We start from the raw sequence: 16279 nt of genomic DNA, 5'->3' as shown, positions 1-16279 counted from the left end.
ACTTTAGGTTCTAAATAAGTGGGTTTTTTTTTTTCCCTCCGGTTTGGGAATGGAACCCGAAGGTAGTTGACCTCTGAGCTATATCCCCTGCCCCATTTTTTATTCTTTATTTTGAAACAGAGTCTCACTAAGTTACAGAGGACCTAAGTAGCTCCTGCTGTCCCTCTGGTCTCGGCCTCCCTAATGCTGAGATTACAAGTGTGTGACACCACGCCCGGCTCTAAATAAGTGTTTTGGAATAATTTCAGATTAATTTTATTATCTGTCATATGCATAGGCCATTTGCCTTATCAAAGTAGTTAAATGTAATGTTTCTAGTTTTTTATTTTACCATAATTTTGCATTTACTAAGGTAATGAATCATTCTCAGTTTATGTGAAGAGTACTTTTCTCTCAGACTTACTTTTCCTTTCCTATGTCCTAATCTCAGCGGATGGCTGCCAAACTGAGAAGTTTAGGACCTTTACAAAGTCCTCAGTTTTTCCTTTCTTCTTCTCATATGTTCCTGTCTGTCTAGCTCACGCCAAGCCCTGATGCCTTTCCCAGTCACCTGATATATCATTAGCATCCTGCCTAGTTACCCCACCCATGTTCTCCACATTGACACAAAAATTATCTTAAAAACCCTCTCTGTTATGTAACACAGTGCTCGCAAACCTCTATTTATACTCAGCACAGATCTCTACCTTAACACATGGTTCTCTTCAATCAGGTAAAATACTGTGCCTTTTCTATTGAAATTTGAATGTCATTACTTCTCTGTTGAGAATTCTGTATTTTCTCTAAATGCCTATTAGCAAAATTTTGTTGATCCTTGAACAATCTGAATTTAAAAAGTTTTAACCAGCTATAGAGTAAATTAGAATATTTTGAACTTCATAGGTATCCTTCCTCTCCCCAACCCCTCTCGGTGGTACTGGGGATGGAACCCAGGGGCTTTTCTACCTCTGGACTATATTCCCAGACCTGTTTTATATTTTATTTGGAAACAAGGTTTCACTAAGTTGCTGAGAGCCTCACTAAGTAGCTGAGGCTGGCTTTGAACCTGTGTGATCCTCCTGTCTCAGCCTCCCAAGCGTGGAGATTACAATCGTGCGCCACCATGCCCGGCTCTCCTTTCCCTTTTTGAACTTAACTCTTGCAACCTACCTTACCAGATTACTAACTATAATAATTGTTGCAGACATTTATTTGAACATTTTATTGCTTATGTTTTTTCAAACAGATGAGGTGAAATACCTGACATTATCCATCCTTACTGTAAGCACTCTGAAGGAGAGCTTATCGTTCTTATTTTATAGATGAAGAAATAAGATCCAGACAGATTCCTTGATATGTGTGTTTGGGTGTGTGTATGTATGCATGTAATGTGGTGTGTGTGTGTGTGTGTGTGTGTGTGCGCGCGCGCACGCGTGCGTGTACTTTCATATTTTATTGCTGCATTGTAATTGTACATGGTAGTGAAATTTGTAGTGACTGATTTAATATGTGTGTAACATTATTTGGTCTTTCTCATGCCTCCCCTGACAAAGAGAATTCCAGATAATTTTGGATGCAAAACTAGGAGGAATCAGGAAGTCGGCGTAAGTGTTGGAGTGTTTTCAATCTGAATTTCTCATTTTGATAAAGACCAGCAAACAAGATCTATGTAGTAATGTACAGTTTAGAGAAAGAATGGCTTCTATCCAATTGGGTGATGGGGTAAGGGTGGAGGACTGGAAATCTGAACATATGCCAGAATAAATAAACAAATAGATAAAAGCAAGGTGAATAATAACTGTGTTCTGCTAGTAGTTTTTCTTCTTGTTTTTAGTTTGTTCATTTAACCATTACTTAGTATCTACTATTCACTCACTGAGCAGGGGAAAGGTAATAGACAGAAATAAGGGACAGTGTACTGGGATATTTAATAGATCTCATGAATTATTTCATGGGAACAACTGCTGAATTGTGGGCATCTTTCATTTTTCCTCTATGGGAAATGCTTTCTCTGTGGCTGTTCATCTTAGTTCAGGAAACATTTATTGTGTCAAATGCTGTACTAACCATTAGGGGGTATTCAGAAATAGACAGCCTTTGCCCTGGGATGTTTTATAGTTTTAGTGGGAGAGACAGACTTGTGAACACATGTTTTCAATCCTACTTAGCAACCCTCTAATAGTAGTGGGAGGAGCCAATTTTGACATATTTAGGTGACAAAATTGGTAGGAATTGGTGATTAAACATTGTGAGTCAAAAAGAAGTAATAGGACATTTCCCAAATTTCCAGTGTGGGTGACTGGATGAGGATGGAGAAATAGTAACTCACCTCTGAAATACAGAGTTAGAATCATGTTTGTGAGGGCAAGACAAAATACGTTATGTTTTTAGGATGTTTATTTTTTTTGTTTTTATTTTTATTTTTTGTGGTTCTAGGGGTGGAACTCAGGGGCTTTTCTACCTCTGGGCTATACTCCCAGACCTATTTTATACTTTATTTGGAAACAGGGTCTAAGTCGCTAAGAGCTTCACTAAGTAGCTGAGGCTGGCTTCGAACCTGCGCAATCCTCCTGTCTCAGCCTCCCAAGCACTGGGATTACAAGCGTGCACCATCACGCCCGGCTTTTTAGGATGTTTAATGTGACTAAGACATCCATGTGGCCGGGCATAGTGGTGCACTAATCCCAGTGCTTAGGAGACTGGGTTCAATCCCCAGTACCAAAAAACAAAACAAAACAGACACCCAAGTGGAGACAGTGTAGCACAGAGGGAGTCCCAGCTCAGCACTCAGGACCACACAGGGATATAATTTCCAGAAATAATGTATGCTGAACACTCCTCATACTACTGGGCTCATGATGAGCCCTCAGTAGTATTCCAGAAATGACTATGTGTAGGGGACAGTGGATGCAGGAGAGATCAGTGCTGGAGCAGCAGTTTTATGAGTCATTCACCAATAGGCAAAAATAATGACAGTGAATAGGATTCCTGTGGAGAAGTGAAAAATAGTATTTTTCCTTAAAATACTATTTGGACACAGGTTAAAAATTCAGGCGAAAAGTGGTGTGATGATCTACCGTGTACGAGCTTTGTTGATAGTTGTACCTTGTAGAGAAATTATAATTTAACACTTATGAGGGAGATAACTATTAGTTTTCAAAATTCCACAAATCAGCAAACTTCATGTGGACTTTTTTTTTTTTTTTTTTTTGCCGGTCTGGGGATGAAACCCAGGGGAATTTGACCTCCGAGCTACATCCCCTGCCCTGTTTTTTATTCTTTATTTTGAAAGAGGGTCTCACTAAGTTGCAGAGGGCCTCACTAAGTAGCTGAGGCTGTCCAAGAACCATGATCCTCTGGTCTCAGCCTTCAGAATGCTGGGATTACAAGGGTGCGCCACCAGGCCCAGCTCATATGGACTTCTTTTTAAAACAAACTTCCCTATTAGTTAATAGCTCCTCATTAAGACTAGTTGCCATTGCACTTTTTTATTTTGAGTCAAGTAGCTTTTTGAAGTACTACAAAATGTTGTTGTCATACATTGTTAGCTTGAGTAGTAGTGATATTTTATGATAACCATTATTTTCAAGTATGTTCTCTATTTCTTTTTATTAGAGCCTTGAACACTATCTTATTTGCCTAAGGAAATAAAATAGGTGAGAGCTACCTTGTGGTAATTTCTGTTGGTTGACTAAATGCCCTTTCCAGGCAAGCCTAACAGATTTGGAGAAGAGTAAACAATAGTTGATGTTAATTGTCTTTGATTTGCAGTGTGTGCAATAATGAAGTTAGGTTATCTGTAAAAGAAAAATGGTCCTAAACTATCAAATAGATGTTGACTTGTTGACCTCAAACAGAAATCTTCATTCAAGTTCGTAGGAAGGCTTTATTATTTTTGTCTGTCTGTCTGTCTGTCTGTCTGTCTGTCTGTCTTTGTGCTGAGAATTAAAGCCAGGGCCTAGCATGCCTTCCTTATTTTTTTAAATGTCAATGTATAATAATCAGACAGTTTTTGTAGATCCCATCTCTCAGTTATGCTGCTATAAGCAAATTCTTCTTGGAAGTAAATTTCTGGGAGTCAGGAAGAAGCTAACCTGCTTTTAAAGTGGTGGTTATTGATTATTCCGGAAATGATACTTTCATAATAGAAACATTTTGTTGTTCACTTGGGAATGGAAGAGAAAATGCATATGGGAGGAAAATGTAGAATTAATGAGATAATGATTCTGTCTGGCTTTGAAGATCTGCACAATTTAAAGGACTGTCTACAACATGCTGCTGTAGCTGTAAATTAAAATCTTAAAGTTGTTAGCTGGGCGTGGTGGCGCAAGCTTGTAATCCCAGTACTTGGGAGGCTGAGACAGGGGGATTGCGGGTTTGTGGCCAGCCTCAGCTACTTAGTGAGGCCCTCTGCAATTTAGTGAGACCCTGTTCCCGAAATAAATAGAAAAAAAAAATAGTGCTGGGGGTATATGACTGGGGGAATAGCTCAGAGGTAGAATGCCCCTGGGTATCTTCAAGTTGTTAAAGGCTGTTTTACCCTTTTACCCCATAAGGATAGATAGCATTAAATTTCACAGCACTAGTCTCCTGCACATAACGACCATTTGTAATCTCACTCTCCACTCCAGAGATGCAGCCCAGGACAAAGTGTGTGCCGGGGGACTCAGAGCTGTGAAGAGTCCAAAGCCAAGTCATAAGCAGCTCATTACTTTTCTGAGCAGGATTCATGGCAGGAGGCGGGGCACCAGTGAGCCTTGAGGAGTGCTTAGCACTCAGCGAGGTCCAAGAGACCAGAGTGCGAAAAAGAGCCTCAGTAAAAGTGCAGAGCTGGGCACAAAGCAGACATTGTTCTTGTGCAGAGTGGTGAAGAGAATATAGACAGAAACCACGCTGGAGGTTGTAAACCTTTAACTGTTTCCTGATGTAATTTTCTTACTAGTCTACTTCAGAACTCTAGATAATAGCTTTATATGCTTTATATCTGATTTTCCAATTTCAAATAGAAATGGACTCAAATATAAAAATGTTTTTGCTTTTTTTTTTTACTCTACCCTTTTCTTGCTCCAGTGAATATTAATTTTTTTTTTTTTATGTACTGGGGATTGAACTCAGGTGCATTCATTCTACATCTGAGCTACACTTCCAGCCCTATTTTTTCAATTTTTATTTTGAAACAGGGTCTCACTAAGTTTGCAGAGGGCCTCATTAAGTAGCTGGCTGGCAGCAAACCTGCGATCTTCCTGCCTCAGCTTCTCAAGTACTAGGATTACAAGCTTGTAGCTACCATGCCCATCGTTGTTGTTGTTGTTGTTGTTGTTGTTGTTGTTTTAATAACTGTCTTGTGTGTTGGTTGCATTTGTACTCATGTTGTTTGTGGCTTATTTGTTCCTGAAGAAGAGGTGAAATTTAGCACTGAATATTTTTTTTTTTTTTTGGTGGTAATGGGGTTCCTGGAAGCCCTTCTACCTCCAGGCTACTCTCCCAGACCTATTTTATACTTTTTATTTGGAAACAGGGTCTCTTAAGCCGGCTTAAGATGGCTGGCTTCGAACCTGCACCATCCTCCCGTCTCCACCTCCCAAGTACTAGGATTACAAGCACGCGCCACCACACCCAGCTTAGCACTGAATATTTAAAAAGCTCTTAAGTGTTTGATGAATGACGAAAAAAATTTAAAACAATGCATGTAAGTCCTGAGATTTAAAAAAAATTTATGCTACCTTTTTTTTGGTATTGGGGATTGAACCCCAGGGGCATTCTACCTTTGAGCTATATCCCCAGCCCTTTTTATTTTTTGCTTTGAAATGGGTTTTGCTGGATTGCTGACAAATTTTCTATCCTTCTGTCTCAGCCTCCCAATTACTGGGATTACAGGCATGTGCCATGTGCCACCACATCCAGCTATCTATACTACTTTTGAAACGTAGAATAATATCTTTTTCTTTTTCAGGTTGAACAAGTAAAATTGCTAGACCGATTCAGTACCAGCAACAAGTCATTAACAGGAACACTGTATCTTACGGCCACACATCTGTTGTTTATAGACTCCCATCAAAAAGAAACCTGGGTAAGAAGAACCATAGCAGGACAGCTTATGATAATAATGGCTGGGCCTACTATTGTATTTTATTTTTAATATGTCTAACATAACTATTTAATCATTGGTTACTTATCTTAACTGGAAAATTTCCAGTCTTCAGGTCACTTCTGCACCCCCCACTCTAAATTGGTGAAATCATGTGTGATGTGGGATTCTGTAGATGCTAGACCCTTTATCTCCACTAATAATTATAAAATGCCTATGTGTTCATTTTATATTAATTCTTAAAAATCTAAATAATGGTTGTGCATGTTAACAGATCAAATGGATTACTTAATATATTCCACAATATTTTTATACCAAATTATGATTGGGTTGTTTATTTTTTGTTAATATAAACATTGTAGTTTACATATACATATATGCAAGCATATAGTATACAGTTGACCCTTAACACGTTGGGATGGAACTGAGGGTCTACTTGAATGTGATTTTTCTTTTTTTGGAGATTTGTAACAGTCTGGAAAAAATCAGATGAATCATGTAGTCTTGAAGTTAAGAACAGCTAGACATGTCATAGAGGCATAAATATATGAAGATAATACATTTACTATCATAAATTATACATTTACTACAGAAAATTATATCAGAACTTATATGCATAGACACAGCTGTAAGTGGCACTATGTGAGAAATGGAATAAATGTGTTAAAATGCAGTGTTAAATCATGAGCTGCATAAAATTAACATGGTACATGCTAGACTACTGTAATTTGCTAGCACTTCTTACTGTTACGGTGCGCTGAAGTGCTAGGAGTATCCACTTAAAATGCTGTGGCATGCTGATCATTTCCTCATAAACTCTTGCATTTCTTTCTCTAGGAAATTACATAGCATTAGTGACCTCGTGGTTTTTGCATATTTTTCACTGTATAGAATATCTAACAAACAAAGTACGTATTAATCAATGGTTTGTGTTATTGGAAAGATTTCTGGTCAACAGCAGGCTATTAATAAAGTTTTGGAGAATAAAAAATTATACTTGGGTTTTGACCAGAGGGTGGTTGTCAACACTTTTTTTTTTTTTTGGTGGTACTGGGGTTCCTGGAAGCCCTTCTACCTCCGGGCTATACTCCCAGACTTATTTTTTATTTTTTAGAAACAGGGTCTCTTAAGCCAGCGCGGCTGGCTTCGAACCTGCGCGATCCTCCTGTTTCCGCCTCCCAAGCGTGGGGATTACAAGCGTGCGCCACCACGCCCGGCCCAACACTTTTTAACTTCCATGTTATTAAAGGCTAAACTTTACAAACATCTTGCATGTGTTTCTTCTTAGGTACGTGCTAGTGTCTCTGGTATATTTGCCTGGAAGTAACATTACTAGATATTAGATAAGCACATATTTAAGTAAATCACCTTTCCAAAATGGCTGTTCTAGTTGGTTCTCAGTATAGTGTTACACTGTTCATCCTCAGCAGCTTCAGTGACCTAGTGAGGCCCCCTGTAACTTAGTGAGACCCTGTTTTAAAATAAAGAATAAAAATAGGACTGGGGGTGTAGCTTAGAGGTAGAATGCCGCTGAGTTCAAGCCCCTGTACTGCAAAAAAAAAAAAAAAAAAAAAAAAGCTGTCACATACTGAGTTTCCATTTATGACTTTATGGAGTTTATAGTATGACTTTTTATTCATTTGTTCACATTTATTATGATGGGGAGTGTCAGGAATGACACCAGATTCTTGGTGCGGGCATAAGACATAATATTTGAGGAAGCTATTTCTAACATTTTTTTACATTGGTGTGCTCTGGCAGAGAGTACTTAGTGCCTTCTTTGTTGGTGACTGAGTGTTTTTCACGCTGTAGATACTGCACCACCACATTGCCTCAGTAGAGAAACTTGCTTTGACTACTTCAGGATGCCCCCTGGTGATTCAGTGCAAGAACTTCAGGATTGTGCATTTCATTGTTCCCAGAGAGAGAGATTGCCATGATATTTATAACTCTTTGCTGCAGCTGTCAAAACAAGGTATCTTTCTTTGACACCAAAGCTCATATGTTCAATTTCAGATGGGTTATCCAAGATACTTTAACGTCATATTATTATTTTATAGATATGTGTATGTATGGGTGTGTTATTGGGGATGGAACCCAGGGGCATTCTAACCTCTGAGCTATACCCCCAGCCCTATTTTTTTTTTTATTCTTTATTTTGAAACAGGGTCTTAACTAGTCTTTTGCTAATTATAAATTGAATTTCAAATCCATATGCATTTAGATATAATCATTTGCACTTGCAGAACTTAGAAAATACTAAGTTCAGGGTTTTCCACATATTAGCCATTTCTAAAGATTTTAAAGAAAAATTTGAGGAAAAAACTGAAAAATTTTATTTATAGTATGGTAAATCTTATAAATTACAACTTATCATGTCTTTATATGTTTTGTTATGTAGCAAAATATGAAGATCTCTATGCATTCTCTTATAATCCCAAACAAAATGATTCGGAACGACGAGAAGGTTGGCAGCTCATAGACCTTGCTGAGGAGTATAAGAGAATGGGCGTGCCAAATTCAAACTGGCACCTGTCTGATGCCAACCGAGAATACAAGGTACTTAGCAGCCTTTTAGAGAAATTAAAAAATGGGCCTGAGGGGAAGAGTGCATCATGGTAGCAAGTTGTCTTTGTATTGCAATGTGCTGGTCTTACACTTTATGCTCTAAAGGTTTTTAAAAAGCAGTTTAACCTCATGGCTTTTGAACTCTGAGTATTTATGTTTTATTTGATATTTACAGATTTGTGAAACTTATCCCAGAGAACTTTATGTTCCCCGGATAGCAAGCAAACCAATAATTGTTGGTAGTTCCAAGTTCCGGAGCAAGGGAAGATTCCCAGTTCTTTCCTACTATCATCAAGAGAAGGAGGTAGGAAGCTTTTGTAATTATAGTATAATTCTTTAGGTTTAAAATGTGATTATTACAACATTGGTACATATGAGCTGACTTTTTACTTGTTTTTGAAATTTTAAAACATAATTAACCTGAAATACACAAATTTTATACTTGTCATCTTCCTTTCCAATTTTCTTCCTTCTAGTAGTGACTTCAAGATAATGTAACTAAGGGCAGATAGGTTATTTCTTTTCTGTAGTTCTCTTTTAATCCTGCTTATTTGAAGAAACCAGATAGTTTGACAAGCTTACCACTGAGAGAAGGAAGAAAACCATTTTAATAGTAAACTCTTCACACCCTAGGATTTTACAACATGAACAGGTAGAGGAGACATCTTTATAATGAGGGCTATGGCAGGGATTGCTCATTGCAGAAAAACTTAGCTCTGTAGCTACTGAGAGTAGGCCGAGAGGTGCTTTGTTTTTAACACTTGGTTTTAAACACTACCTTATCTTCATGACTTGATAAGGGAGGCCCTGCCAATTTTCCCTCCCTTTCAAATGGGGAAACTAGAGTTCAGAGAGGTCAGTAAGTAGTTGAGAGTTCACAGTCATTTCTGACTCGCAGGCCTTGTAAACTGATTTTATTCTACCTTTGGAAACTTTTAGAATCTCCTTTCTCCCTGATGTTCTGAAATTTCACAGTGATACGCCTTGGCATGTCTTTAAAAATTCTACCTAGAGCCAGGCATGGTAGTGCACATCTATAATTCCAGTACTTGGGAGGCTGAGATGGGAGGACTGCAGGTTCAAAGCCAGCCCCAGCAACTTAGCAAGGTTCTCAGCAATGTTTCAAGATAAAAAATAAAGTCGGTTGGAGGAATAGCTCAGAGGTAGAATGCCCCTGGGTTCAACCCCAGCACCACACGTACTCACACACAGATTCCACCTAGAATCTCAGATCTCACTTTTGGGAAGTTGCTTTTCTGTTTCTTTAGTCATTTTAATTTGCTTTCCTCTATAAATCTTTTTTGTATATTTTTTAAACTTATTAGCTGACAGTTATGTTTCCTGGCATAAACTTCCATTTATCTTAGGTTTTTCTTGGATTTTCCATCTCTCTCTGTTTTCTGGAAGATTTCCCTCAGCTTTTTCTCCAGTCTACCTTGTAGATTCATTTTCTTTTCCTTTTTTTGTGAGACTAAGGGTTAAACCCAGGAGTATTTTACCTCTGAGCTATACCCCCAGCCCTTTTTTATTTTCATTTTGAAACAGGGTCTTGCTTGGTTGGTAAGAATCTCACTTACTGAGTCTGTCCTTGAACCTGTGATCTTCCTCTCTCAGCCTCCCAAGTAATGGGTTTACAAGTGTGTACCACCACGCTCAGCTCAGATTCATTATTATTTTTTATCCGCGCACTATAGTCTCACATCATAATGTGGATCATGTTGACGATGGCATGTATTCACACAGTACTTGGTGCCCCCCCATTTCCCCTTTTCCCTCCCTCTCAATACTGAGTGTCCAGGTTAATAATGTTATATTCACATGTATGCACATAGTCAAATGCAGCTCTTCTATTAATGAACCTCAGCCTTCTTCCTCCCCTACCCTTCCTTCTTGGCTTTGCTGAGGTTTCCCCTTCATTATTTGCTGTCCCTCTAGTATCCCTAATACTCCTTAGTTTGAGCATATTAGAGAAAACATATGTCCCTTCTCTTTCTGTGCTTGGCTGATCTCACTTAACATAATGTTCTCCAGGTCTTTCCATCTTCTTGTGAATGACATGATTTTGTTCTTTATTGCTGAGTAGAATTCCATTGTGTGTATTTCCCATAATTTTGTAATCCATTCATCTGTTGATGGAGACCTAGGTTGTTTCCATATTTTAGCTATTGGGAATTAACTGCTATGAACATTGGTGAGCATATGTTACTGTATTTCTCTGATTTCAGCCTCCTTGGAAAGATACCCAGTAGTGATACCTCCAGGTCATACAGATTTATTATTTTTGAGTAGTGCTTTTATTATTATTCAACATATCTTTCCTTTTTCTCATAATTATTTTAGTTAGCCTTCTATTGTTTAGATGCAGTGTCTTAGTTCTCTGAGAATAAAGACTTTTTTTTAAAAAAAGAATACTTGTGTTTCCATGTAAGTTTTTTTCCCGTGTTCGTTTTTTCTGTGTGTTTTGTTTTTTCTTTTGTCTTTATGTCTTTCGAATATCAGGCTTTTGGTTGGCCTTCCTGTTTAAGCTGCTGTAAGTTTGTGTGCCTCAAGTCGTATGTCTTTGGATTCTTTCTGTACATAGGTTGGTATCCTTAAGGAGGAATGCTCTGATTGTTGCCAGTGTGTGTAAGTTTGGCTGAAATCCAAGTGTGGTAACATGGATGGTGGGATCTCACATTTTGTTACGTAGATTTGACTTCATTCTCCTGTTTGGGGAGGTATGTGACTTCACCCCCATTCACAGCTCTACCTTTTGTCCAAACTCTGAAAGTTAACACTCTTCATAGGATTCACTTTGTCTTTCGAGTGAGGAAAGATCTAGAGATCTTAACTAGTCCTTTTTTAGGCATGTGATCATTCTTCCTGGCTTTAGTCATTCCCCTGCTCAGGCCTTCACAGGCGCCAACTCCCGAGCCTTTCTGGGATTCTGTGGCTCAAAAGACCTTGTCTTTACTAACTTAAGTATGTTGCCTGCTTTCTTTGCCCTGTCAAATCGGTTATCCCTTGCTAATCTGTCATCTCCCCTGATTTTTTTCCCTTGTGGTACTGGAGATTGATAACCCAGTATTTCACACATGATAGGCAAGCACTCAACCACTGAGTGCTGTTCCCAGCCCTGTATTTATTTTATATTATCCTATTTTAGAAAGGGTTTTGCTAATTGCCCCAGTTGGCTTTGAACCTGAGATCCACTTGCTTTAGCCTTCCAAGTAGCTGTTATTCCAGGGCATACCACCACAGTGGCTTTATCTCCCCAAATCTTATTGACATCTCTTGTTTCTTTTTCCATTCTCTTTGTTCTTGTAGCTTTATCATTTTAAACTTGTTTATAGAATTTTGGTTGGGTTTTGGAAAGGAGCAGAGATAAAAGTAGGTATGAAAAGAATTTAATAAGGCAATCTCCATTTTCTACTATGTTATTTTATTTTTGTGTGTGTGTATAGTGCTAGGGATTGAACCCAGGGGCCTTTTACTTCCAAGGCACACCCTCAGACCTATTGTATATATATTTTTAAAATAGAGTTTGAGTTGCTAAGGGTCTTGCTAAGTAAGCTTCTGTGGCTGACTTCAAACCTGAAGTCCGCCTGTCTCAGCATCTCAAGTACTGGGATTATAGGCATGCCTGGCTTCTTCTATTTTAAAATTTCAAGGTTTTATTTTGTTTATAAATTTATGTATTTATCTATTTATTTATTTATTTATATATTTATTTTTGTTTTGGAAGTGGGGGTTGAACTCATGAGTATTCAACCTCCAAGCTACATTCCTAGCCTTTTTTATTTTTTTATTTTGAAACAGAGTCTTGCTAGGTTCCTGAGGATCTTACTAAGTTTCTGAGGATGGCCTTGAACCTGTAATATTCCAGTCTCAGCCTCCCAAGTACTGGAATTATAAGCATGTGCCACTCTGCCCAGCCTATATATAAATTTAAAATGTGCAAAAAAGTTGGATAGGCATAGATGAGATTGAATAATATGTATATGGATCTAAATCTTTTTAATCTTATTCAGGATAAACATAGTAAATACTAATCAAACCATTCACTAGTCTTTATAGATAGATATTCTTGCCTTCTTAGCTTGAGAAAAGAAATATATCTATACTAAACATACTACATATGTGTCGGGTACTGGGGATTGAATCCAGGGGCATTCTACTTGGGAGCTACATCTCCGACCTATTTTATTTTTATTTTGAAATGAGATCTCAATAGCTGATGAGAGGCTCACTTCTTGCTGACTCTGTCCTCAAACCCTGTGACCCTCTTGTCTCAGCCTCCCAAGTATGGGGATTACAGCAGCACCGCCACACTCGACTGTCTTTTCTTTTCATTTCTTAAGTAGGGTCATGCTAGGTTTCTGAGAGTCTTGGTACATTGCTGAGGCTGTCCTAAAACCTGTGGTCCTTCTGCTTCAGCTTCTCAAGTATTTGGTTTACTGGTATGCTTCACCATGCCCAGCCTACCTTGACTATATTTTAATTCAAATTTGAAATGTTTAGTTTTCTCATTTCATATCTCACTTTATATAACAATTGCAGATTTCTAATTAGATCTGAAAGTCTTTGGAAAGTAAAAATGCAAATGTTACTACTTAAAAAATTCCCTCAACAACTGCTGTGCTCATGTATGTCACTAACACCGTTTACTACATCATGATGTGAGACTATAAGACTATAATGCACCAATAAAAGTATAAAAATTCCTGTCCTAGATGCATTAACCATTTCTTTAATTGAACTGGAGTTGGAATGTTCTATGATCCAAAGAGAGACAGTATCTTAACCTTAGGGTCACTTGATAAAGGATTGACTAAGTGCTGCTGCTTAAGAGCTAAGTTTTCTCTCATCACACTAGTTAAGGAGCGTTTTATTTTCTTAGAAGAGAATATTGAAAAAATGTAGGGACTATTGAGATATTGAAATATTATGTAATATAAATAGAATTTCAAAGCCAGGCATGGTGGCGCACGCTTGTAATCCCAGCATTCGGGAGGCTGAGACAGGAGGGTGGTGGTTCACAGACAGCCTCAGCTACTTAGTGAGGCCCTTTGCAACTAAGTGAGACCCTGTTTCAAAGTAAAGAATAAGAAGTAGGACAGGGGATGTAGCTCAGAGGTAGAATGTCCCTGGGTTCCATCCCCAGTATCCCCCTCACACACACACACACAAATAGATTTTTTTTTTTTTTTTTGGGGTGGTATTGGGGGCGGAACCCAGGGGCTTTCTACCTCCGGGCTATACTCCCAGACCTATTTTATACTTTATTTGGAAACAGGATCTCACTATGTTCCGAGAGCCTCACTAAGTAGCTGAGGCTGGCTTCGAACCTGTGCGATCCTCCTGTCTCAGCCTCCCAAGCGCGGGGATTACAAGTGTGCGCCACTACACCCGGCTTAGATAAATATTTTTTTAAAATAGTGCTGGGGGTGTAGCTTGATGGTAGAATGACCCTGGGTTCCAACCCCAGTACCAAAAATAAAAGAATTTCAAAGTTAATGTCTCCTAATTTGTCTTACTTTTTGTGTTTGTGTGTGTGGTCTGGGGATGGAATCCAGGGGCATTTGACCTCTGAGCTGCACCCCCTGCCCTATTTTTTATTCTTTATTTTGAAACAGGGTCTCATTAGGTCGTAGAAGGCCTCACTAAGTAGCTGAGGCTGTCCACAAACCGTGATCCTCTGGTCTCAGCCTCCCGAATGCTAGGATTACAAGCATGCGCCACTATGCCCGGTGTCTTGCTAACTTTTAATAAGATTGCCTATTTGATTTTTAACACTTTTGAGTTTTTTATTTGAAGCATTTTCTTCGGAGAAGTATTTTAGAAATCAGCTTAATTTGTTTTCTGTCTTATTAAAATTAGGCTGCCATTTGTCGATGTAGCCAGCCACTGTCAGGATTCAGTGCCAGGTGCCTGGAAGATGAACATTTGCTTCAAGCCATCAGTAAAGCCAATCCAGTCAATCGCTACATGTATGTTGTGGATACCAGGCCCAAAGTATGTATCTTAAATATAGTACAGTCTGTACAGTTCAATTATTTTCATTACTATAGGGTTTATAAATTTGCCCATGTTTAAAATATGTGAATCCTAGTTTTAAATTAATTGAGGCTAATGATATGATGGAAATCAATTCTTGAAGAAATACCAACTTAGAAAAACAATTCTTAGTAACCTGGATGCTGATATTTTATATCTTCTGTTAGATATAAACAACTTAGGAAAGTAAATTTTTGTGTTGGAAACTCTTAACTTTATATTGAGAACGTAAGTCTTACTATTGTGAAGAATTACTAAATAGTGTATGTGTGATAAAAAATTAGAAATTATTATTACTTTTTTTGTAGAATTCTTAGTTGGCCAAACTTTGTGTTCAAATAATGCACCTTAATTGGAAGTACTCAAAAATTGGGGAAAACAATGAGTTAACTTATAAAACATTTACTAGAGAATTGTGAATAGCAAACACGATTGTTGTTTCGTTAAGCATCTGTGGTATAAGGCTAAGTTTATATCACTGGGATAGAGTCGGAATCCCCTCCTCTTTTAAATGAATACAGATAAACAGCCAGTTCATATAGGACCCTGAAATTAAAGTAATTAAGCTCTTCAATAGTAATAGCTAACTTTACTTTTAATTTTTATTATAGCATCGCATGCAGAGCTGGTGGGCTACACAAAAGGACATTGGCAGAATGATAGTGAGGATTTCTTCAAAAATCTGGAATGATGAGAAAATAAGAGAAAGCGATGAGAAAAAGCGAGTGAGCAACGTAGGACACAAGTGGCTGTAGGCAGCCGGTGGGAGGGCGGCAGCTGACAGACCAGTTCTCGTCATTTGCCAGCTCAGAAAAGATAAGGGAAGACACAGAATGAGACTAATTTGAGTAAATTAGGAAGTATCTCAAATGAGAAACTGATCATTGAAGTCAAAAGTTGGTGATACCTTCTTTAAGAAAAATTTTGTTCTATTCCTTTGTGTGATCTGGGTTGACTAATTGGTTAGAATTCTTTTCAGGTAATATTAGACATAAAAGGGAATTGTAATATGGGACTTTTTGAAGATGAGGTCTGACTTTGTATTTCAAGAACTGATAGCTTTTATAATTGCCTTATAAACAGAAAATATATCTTTTTATTGTGTGTGTGTGGTACTGGGAATTGAATCCAGGAGTACTCTACCTCTGAGCTATACCCCTCGCTTTATTTTTTATTCTTTATTTTGAAACAGTGTCTCACTAAGCTGCAGAAGGCCTCACAGATTGCTAAAGCTGGCCATGAACTTAAGATCTTCCTGTTTCAGACTTCCAAGTACTGGGATTACAAGTATGTGCCACCAGGCCTGGTGAAAATTTATCTTTTATTTTTATTAGTTTAACAAAATCAAGTACGAATAATGTGGAAGCATTTTTAATATCTTAATTTTTAATTTTACTTTAGACTTCATAGGACCTGAAGGATTAGGGAGTGAGTAGGTATAATTTAACTTGTTACCAAACTGGGGCCCCAATTCACCCAGTGAAAACCTATTTTTTCTTCTAATTTAGATTCCCTTTCATCCAAGTTCATAAGTACAGAATAGTAAGTTGTAGTAACATACCATGTGAAATCTTACTCTGAAAAAAATAGCATGCCAAATCCTGTGAC

The 16279-nt window shown here is 38.0% G+C and overlaps 1 protein-coding gene across 3 annotated transcripts in view; it reads left to right on the top strand.

The window, feature by feature from the left end:
- Positions 1-5938: 5938 nt before the first annotated feature.
- The window catches only part of MTMR6 (myotubularin related protein 6), a gene marked incomplete at both ends in the record, with an annotated part of 32331 nt that continues 21990 nt past the window's right edge, over positions 5939-16279 (top strand). The window contains 6 exons of one of the 3 annotated variants that reach the window (XM_080689789.1): positions 5939-6049; positions 7880-8042; positions 8469-8626; positions 8811-8939; positions 14495-14629; positions 15283-15396. In XM_080689789.1, the coding sequence (XP_080545915.1) occupies positions 8573-8626; positions 8811-8939; positions 14495-14629; positions 15283-15396 (432 nt within the window). Of the gene's footprint in view, positions 6050-7879; positions 8043-8468; positions 8627-8810; positions 8940-14494; positions 14630-15282; positions 15397-16279 lie in introns of those variants that run through there. The other 2 variants (XM_080689790.1, XM_080689791.1) reach the window with 2 other exon arrangements.

This window comes from Muscardinus avellanarius, assembly GCF_963383645.1.
Source record: "Muscardinus avellanarius genome assembly, chromosome: 2".
NCBI lineage: Eukaryota > Metazoa > Chordata > Mammalia > Rodentia > Gliridae > Muscardinus > Muscardinus avellanarius.
The sequence above is the reverse complement of the archived record's forward strand: the minus strand, read 5'-3'. Positions and strand labels throughout refer to the sequence as shown.